This window comes from Epinephelus moara, chromosome 14 (genome assembly GCF_006386435.1).
Source record: "Epinephelus moara isolate mb chromosome 14, YSFRI_EMoa_1.0, whole genome shotgun sequence".
Taxonomy (NCBI): Eukaryota; Metazoa; Chordata; class Actinopteri; order Perciformes; family Serranidae; genus Epinephelus; species Epinephelus moara.
In genome coordinates this window covers 35957811-35966680 of record NC_065519.1, presented here as the reverse complement: position 1 = coordinate 35966680, position 8870 = coordinate 35957811, and the positions used below count along the sequence as shown (strand labels likewise).

Sequence of the window (8870 nt, the reverse complement as noted above, 5' to 3'; positions counted from 1 at the left end):
TTGCCGGGGAGGTCAGATACTTGCGTGCTAGGGCAGACAGCTTTTCATAGGCTCCTGAGTGAGCAGACCACCACTGCAGGGGACAGTCATCAATGCTGATGCTGGGCTCTGCTCTGTAGTGCTGCAGCTCTCCCACAACTCAAGCACAAAGAAGCCCAATCATACGCCTACAGACGGATTTTATAAAAGGCAACTCTGTGGCATACAGAAACAGTAAAGTTAGAGATTAAAAATGAGATTAACGCGATCAAAAAACATATCGCGTTAAATATGGCTGTAATTAATTATTTGAAATTAACGCGATAATTTGACACCCCTAATTAATGTTAGATTAGAAATCTGAAACATTTGTGCTTAGGGATGTAAATTTTTGTTTGAAATTCTAACCACCCATCATTTAAAGGAGAAGTTTACAAAAAAATACAAAAGAAAAAACACCAACATATTTTTCCTCTTCCCCAGAGTGATATCAATCCATCAAGACAGTCTCTGTGTGATTTGGCAAGGTTTAGAGACATCAGCTGTAGAGATGTCTACTATCACCCCAGTACAATGGAATTGAATGGCACTGGGTTTGTGGTGCTCAAAGCACCAAAAAATACATTGGACAAACTCGAAGGCAATGTTTCCTTATAGAAATCATGACCCGGTAATTCAAGATTATCCACAGTCACTGTTGTGAGCAGTCTCATAGAGAACTATTTTCTACCAAAGATGACTGCCATAATAGTTTTCCATGAAACTGTTCACAAGGTTTGTGGATTATCTTGAGTAACCATGTTTTGATTTCTGGAAAGAGATGTGTTTTTCACAGAGGTGGAAAAAGTACTGAAAAATTCTACTCAAGTAAAAGTACCTTTACTTTGATGAAAATCTACTTAAGTACAAGTAAAGCTACCCATCTAAAAATCTACTCAAGTAAAAGTAAAAAGTAGTTTATTTAAAAGGTACTTAAAGTAGAAGTTACTTCTAACAACTTGATGGGGGTCACTGCTATGCAGTGCAAAAATGGTCCAGGGGTCATAAATCCAATCCAATATTTTTCTATGATGAACCATAGAATTCAATTCAATTTAGGGCTGCACAATATCATTAGAGCATCGCCATCGCAATGTGTTCTTGTGCAATAGTCACATAATTTCATGCAAATACACACACAGGTGAGCACACAAGAGCACGGTTCGGGCCGCATTTTTCTGACTGATAATTATAAACGGGACTGTGCACACGCGGTTTTCTTTTGTTTCGTTTGTTTCTTCGTTCATTTCAACTGCTGCATCTGCTAGTGCTTCTGCCGAAGCACTCCCACCCTCCTCCATCTCTGTCTCCAGTAACTCGCCAGCACCGGCAGCTTGTTCTGGGTCAATTCCACGCGAGATTTCCGAGATTCACCCTTTTGGTTTCCATTTAGCCGAAAACTTTTTTGTTTTGTTTTGTTTTTACTTAGTAATGGATGTGATTTCAAATGTAGCAAAGTACAATACTTCAGTCAAAATTTACCTAAGTAAAAGTAAAATTACAGATTTCAAAAACTACTGAAAAAATTACACACAAAAAAAACTACTCAATTACAGTATCGTGAGTAAATGTAATTAGTTACTTTCCACCTCTGGTTTTTCAAATGTAATTCTTGGCACATTGAGCTAATTTATTTTACTACTGAATTAAATTACTGCAGTAGTAAGCATAGCAGCTAGCTATGCATACAAATATAAATACTTGCGATGATGTAAGACTAGTCACAGCTGTAGAAGTTGAATTGGATATGGTGAATTATCAGCTGTGCCCTTAGGGTTTGTAAATTGAGATATCCCAGTAGTTGTGTGCTACTTTGTGATTTATTGATTGACCAGTTCATCCTTATTTATTAACTCTTCTCTTACTTTTGTAGCCTGTCGTCCTACGGAGATCATTGCCAGATACAAGAGGGTGTTGAGCATACAACAGTGGAAAGAAATTGGGCGAAGCATGTGCATTCGCTGATGTGACAGAGCTGACGGTGAGATGTAAAGCGGCAATCCCGGAGCTTGCCATAGCTTGCCCAGATAAGTTTGAAAAGCTACTGGCAGGATTCCATAAAAGAGATAAGATAGCTGACTTTTTCAGCAAATCTGAATACATGATTCAAAATGATGCAGAAGTCAGGGCCAAAACAGCTAAAAAATAAAGCAGCAGGTAAGCTCATACCATACAACAAGAGGGAGCAGAAGTAATTGGCTGGGCATCCGGCTGCCGTGATGTTGGAACATATGTTAGGTAAAAAGCTTAAACATGACCATTTGCCACTGGACGTTATTTATTAATACAGAATAGTAGGCTACTGTTAAAGGTAATTTTCACTGTTACTTTTCTTTTAAATTTAAGACGAACATTTTTCAAATTTATCAGGCCAGCCCTAATTTTTGTTTCACTTTCATGTTAAATATTTTAAAAAATAATGTTTGCATGGCAATTGCAGTTTTGTAATAAAGGTTTTATTAATTATCTGTTGTGTTGACTTTTTTAAATCTCGTCTTTCTCCCACCCTGTTTATTTGTAGTGCAGTGCTGCAAATCAACATTAACTTTAAGGTTTTTTCAGAAATGTGTTTAAAGTTGATCATAAAAATCAACTGCAATTCTGTTATTGGTAAAGAAATGATCTCTCTAAGAGATCACCAATAAAAAATTTAATGATGCCCAATAAACGTTACTTGATCGTTTACAAGCAGCTTATTAATCATTAAATAATTATTATAAACATTAGTTGCAACTTTACAATAACCATCTAAGTAATGTTTATAGATGGTTAATAAACCAATTATTAACCATGACTTACACCAGAGCTTTGGTGTAAGTCAACATATACTTGAAATGGCATACAGAGGCCTGGTTGAAAGTGTACTGCAGTTCAACATAACTGCCTGGAACGGCAATTTTAGTGTAAAAACAAGCTCTCCACTATTGTCAAGGTTGCAGGGAAAGTGGTTGGTAAGCCCCAACAACAGCTCTGTGAGGTATTTAACAGGGCAGTAGGTAGGAAGGCCAGACATATATCTGGAGATGCTTCACACCCTTTAAATTCAGAGTTTGAATTGCTTCCATCCGGCTGCCGATTCAGGGCCCCGAGGACGAGCCGTAACATATATAAGAAATCTTTCATTCCATATGCCATACAAGCACTGAATGCAAAATGACAGCACCAGGAAAAGCAAAGAATTTTAAGTGTTTTATCTGGTTTATATTGTCACCTGCTATACCATTCATCTGCTGGTATTTCTTGTCTATTTGCACAATTGTTTTGTGATGTATGGTGGGAAGTGTCTTGTGACTTTGTTTGTAATGTAACTTAATGTTGGAGGAGCCAAAGACAATTTTCCACTAAGGTGGACAATAATGTTAATCTAATCTAATCTAATCTAATTTACAAAGTATTACAAACATCAGTTGCAACTTTACAATAACCATCTAAGCAATGTTTATCGATAGTTTATAAACCAAATATTAACCATTCACAAAGTGCTACAAATAAGAGGCCTCTACATATTTAATGTTTATTGATGTTTTACAACCAGTTTCTTAAAGGTATATAAATCATTTGGACATCATTAATAAATGCTTAATATATTGTTAAAAATGTTATAATGAGTGCAACTATAAACCGTTAATAGTCCATTAATAATTAATAAGCATTATTAACTAACGTTATTCATACCTACAACGGTAAATACTTTTTTCCTAACCTAATATGAATTGTGCGCTGCACATGTGAGCATTTTTGATGATCGCTTCCGTCCAGTCCTTTAGTCTTATCGCATTTAACTATAGTTGTCTTCGTTTTTGTTGAGGGGCAGTGGCGACTGGTATGCGATAAAATTTGAGTTTTGAGGCATGACTCCTTCTATTCTGGCTCCCAATAACACAAGACAAATTTTTAAGACTCCTATGTAGCCTACAGCCCTGTGGTGGCAAGTCGTGTTTTGCCTCCAGCTAATAAAATGACGTCATCGTGACATCAGCCCTAAAAAGGTCTTTATGAAGATACAGATCTTGCACTGTTTTAACATGTGCATGTTCATCCACATAAACATACATCAATCACTCATATGTTATTGTGTGTTTGCACTTATTTAGCAAGTAGAGCCAAGACCACGGAACACAACTGTGATTATGTAATGTGGGAAGGTTTGACAAGAGTGCTGTTGGTCGTATTTATAATCATGGCTCAACCACACACCTATCTAACTGTGACAACATAATTTGTTTTGTCATCAACTTCTAGATGCCCAAGCTTGGGAGCAGTGGAGGGGTGCCACCTGGGAGTCGAGACAGCAGTGGGATATGTCGAAGCGGTAGCATCAGCAGCGCGTCAGGAGGCAAGATACTGTCCCTGTCATCCATGAGTGAGAGTGTGCACAGTGGCCTGAGCTGTTTCTTGTCAGAGCAAGCACTGGAGCAGGAAGAAAAGCAGCAGCGCAGTAGCCAGTTAGCAGAATTTCAGCGTCTGAGAGAGGTTCGTGCTGCTGCTCAGCTCAAAAACCTGGAGGATTTCCTCAGGATGAACCATGTTTCACTCAGGGACAGCACCTCTTATTCCACTGGCATGATTTACAGGTAAGATAAGGCCATGTGTATTAGGGATGGGAATCGAGAACCGGTTCCAACTGGTTCAATTCATCGACATCATTAGCCTTTATGCTTAACGATTCCCTTATCGATTCTTTTCATTACGCCGAATCTTTACGTCAATGACGCACATCACACTCATCGGTCAGCAGTACGTTCAACAACAAAGAAGAGGTAATGGTGGAGAGACAGAAGCGGTTGAAAGCTTGGCTTCACTTCACCAAAAAAGACTCATGACATTCACTCATCACAACAGCATGACTGCAATTTATGCAGCACTGTAATTACACGCAAGGGCGGAAACACCACCAATGCTACAGTGATTTGTTTTCCACTACAGGGCTCTACTGTGCGAGCATTTTAACGTTACTCACATTTGCGACTAAAAATAGTTTTGTGTGAGCAAAATAAATCATTCAACATGCTGTGCCAGTACAGATTTCAACCAGCAGCTGAAACGAAAGGCGAATCCTGCTGGATGTGGGTTGAACGGGGGTCACAGACACGACAGGAATATGTATTCCTGTCAAATAGGGCGGCTATAGTGCTCCGCGGCGCAAGATAACAGCTTACCGGTGACTGAGAAGCCCGGCTCCAGGTCCAATAATTTCGTCTTCTTGGTGTCATGACTGTCCAAAAGTACCTGAACAGCCGAGCAGTGGCGGCACACAGTGATGTGACGAGCCATTCACATTTCCACAAACCTCACCGCACTTAAGGGACTGTTCTTAACTTGCCAGGGGAGGAAGGTGGCTGGTTGATTTTTATTTTATTTATTTATTTTATTTTGATCCCCCCACGTTAATCACTTATTGATGCTGTTTTTGAAGTATGAATAAGTCAATAAGTAATTTATTCCATTGAAATATCATTGATGTATTATAGAAAAGTGATTTATCTTTTTATAAATGACAAAAGGCACATCTCTCTAATTTTTGCTGCGGTATTGTGATACTACTCAGAACCGTGATACTTTCCCTAGTATCGTACCGTGGGTCCCAATTTTGGTACTGTGACAACAGATTCTGTAACGTTATTTGACATAGATGAAAACAAATGCTGTACAAATATTCTTTCATTTGTTCCATTTTAGATGATAGCAGTGGACCAATTTCATATTTTGTTTACTTACTTAGCACTCATCTCTTGTTTAGAATAGAAACTCAATAAAATTTATGTTGTTGACACCAAAAACCTGTAAGGTCTACTTTTTCTACACAGAATCGATAATGGCATTGATATCAATAAAATCCTATCAATTCCCATCCCTAATGTATGTATATACATATTAGGGATGCACCGAATATTCGGTAACCAAATATATTCGGCCGAATATTGCAAAAAAAACACACATTTGGTATTCGGTGGAATAAGTTAAAAGCAAGGCCGAATAATAGCGGCGTTTTGATAATGCAATCAAACGGCGTGCCGTGACGGGCGGAATAAAATATCGGCAGTGTGGCGATCCGTCCGTCACGGCACTCGCATTTGCGACTAAAAATAGTTTTGAGCGAGCAAAATAGGCTTAAATCATTCAGCATGCTGTGCGAGCAGATTTCAACCAGCAGCAGAAACGAAAGGCGAATCCCACCGATTGTGGGTTGAACGGGGGTCACAGACACAGACATTAACGTTAATGTATTCCTGTCAAATTCGGCGGCCATCGGCTTACCGGGCGACGGAGAAGTCGGTTCCAATAATATCCTCTTCTTGGTGTCATGACTGCCCAGAAGTACCTGAACAGCCGAGCCAGCCGAACACAGGTATGTGATGTGTCAGAGGAGAAACGAGCCTTTCACATTTTTCTCTTTCTGGCAGTAACGGCCCACAAACCTCACTGTACTTTAGGGACTGTTCATTACTTATGAAGGGACTGTCAGGGGATGAGGGTGGCTGGTTGATTTTTATTTTATTTATTTTATTTTGATCCCCCCTATGTTAATCACTTATTGATGCTGTTTTTGAAGTATGAATACGTCAATAAGTAATTTATTCCATTGAAATATCATTGATGTATTATAGAAAAGTGATTTATCTTTTCATAAATGACAAAAGGCACATCTGCCTCATTTTCGCTGTGGTATTGTGATACTACTCAGAACCATGATATTTTCATTGGTATCGCACAGTGGGTCCCAATTTTGGTACCATGACAACACTAATCTGGAGGGGGTTCATCCGCAAAAACTAATGAAAAACTAAACAATGATATTCGGTATTCGGTACTCGGTATTCGGCCAAGCGTTTAATAATATTCGGCTTCGGCTTCGGCCACAAATTTTAATTTCGGTGCATCCCTAATATATATATATATATATATATATATGTATATATATATATATATATATTTATATGTATAAAATTTTGTGTAAACCTGGAAATAATCAGAAAGTTTGAGGATTTAGTACCATTTAAAAACACAAGGAGTTACTGTATGACATGCAAAATTACTACAAAATCTTTCAGATTTTGCACCATTTCTAAGTCAGCAATCAAAGTTAAGCAAATTGGTGGCATTAATGAACTTCATACCCTTATATAAAAGGTCAGATTTCTTTGACTTATATCCCTTTAATTGAAACATGCCTTCAGATGACACTCATTCGATCTACTCATCTGAGGCTCATTCAAGTAACTCACTGCAGCCAGTGTTCACCTTTTACAAAAACCTTTTAAATATGGCTTGCTCACTTAGTAAAAAAAAAGTCAAAGAAAAAATGGACAGTACCCGTTGCGGTCTCAGGATAACTCTGTATAGCACGCATTATCGTTACTGTCGTTTGTTATTTATTGTTACTTTTTTGGAAGTGGACTGTAGCCCACAGACAATTTGTTGTTATTTCATTCAGTTTGGTTGACTGCTACAGTTGCACTTTTTTAAATATTAATTGATAAAAGTTGTTAATGTTGTACATGTTTTGTTGTTACCAGGGACCTCGGCTGAAGGGCAAGGACCCTATTGTTTTTGGTGCGTTTATTATTAGGAACCTCGGCTGAAGGGCGAGGACCCTATTGTTTTTGGTGCGTTAATTATTATTAGGGACCTTGGCTGAAGGGCGAGGATGTATCAGAACTGGTGAAAAATTTGATATTTTAAGGGTTTTGTGCTCGGATGAAAAAAAATCCCTCAGTAGCGCCCCCTACAAAATTTTGAGGAAACAGCCCCCGAAGATAATTTAACCCAGGTGTATGAAACTTGGTAGGCTTATGTAACACTCCAAGATGAACAAAAAAGCCTCTTGGAGGCATGCTCTAAACCCAACAGTAAGTCGGCCATTTTGAATTTACTGTGCAATTTTGGTGCATTTTTGGCCATTTCTAGGGGTCCTGTATTATCGAATTAGTCCTAGAGATTTTATCCGATTGACTTTAATTTTATTTTTTTATTTATTTTACCTTTATTATACCAGGTTAGTCCCATTGAGATCAATGATCTCATTTTCAAGGGAGACCTGGCCAAAACAGCAGCAGCAAAAAAAGTTACAGACAAGACACTGTATCAGACATTAAAATACCTACAGACATTAAAATACCTACAGACAATGACAAGAACCAACCGATGTATTTATCATTGAGGATATCAGAACTTTAAAATCAGGCAGCGGGATAAGGCTCCCAAGATTCAGGTCTTTTTGAAGGCTGTTCCAGGTAAGAGGAGCCGAGCACTTAAAGGCCTTTTTTCCCAGTTCAGTCCTTACACATAGTACAGACAATAGGACAACATCTTGCGATCTCAAGCTATAGCTACCACCAGCTTTCTGAACAATCAAAGAGCAAATATAAGAAGGGAGCATGCCTAGCATGGCTTTATAGATAAACAGGTACCAGTGACTGAGCCTTCGCATAATCAGTGAGGGCCAGCCAATCCTGGAATACAGAGTACAGTGATGAGTCAATACTGCACAGTTTGTGACAAATCTCAGAGCACTGTGATACGTGTCCAACATCCTCAAACAATGGACTGGAGCGTTCATATATAAAATATCACCATAATCAAGAAGTGGTAAAAAGGTTGCAGAAATTAGTTTCTTTCTGGCCTCAAAGGAGAAACAGCTCGTTTCTAAAATAAAACCCTAATTTCAACCTCAGCTTTTTAAGAAGATTATTCACCTGAGGTTTAAAAGACAGGCAGTCGTCTATCCATATGCCCAGATACTCATAGCAGGAGACAATCTCTAGTTTCTTTTCAATCAATCAATCAATCAATCAATCAATCAATCAATCAATTTTATTTATAAAGCCCAATATCACAAATCACAATTTGCC

At 38.3% G+C, this 8870-nt stretch overlaps 1 protein-coding gene across 1 annotated transcript in view; it reads left to right on the top strand.

Moving 5' to 3' along the window:
- The window catches only part of LOC126401219 (voltage-gated potassium channel subunit beta-1-like), a 67095-nt gene that overhangs the window by 33748 nt on the left and 24477 nt on the right, over nt 1-8870 (top strand). The window contains exon 2 of the mRNA XM_050062338.1: nt 4261-4592. Coding sequence (XP_049918295.1) covers nt 4261-4592 — 332 coding nt within the window. The remainder of the gene's footprint in view (nt 1-4260; nt 4593-8870) is intronic.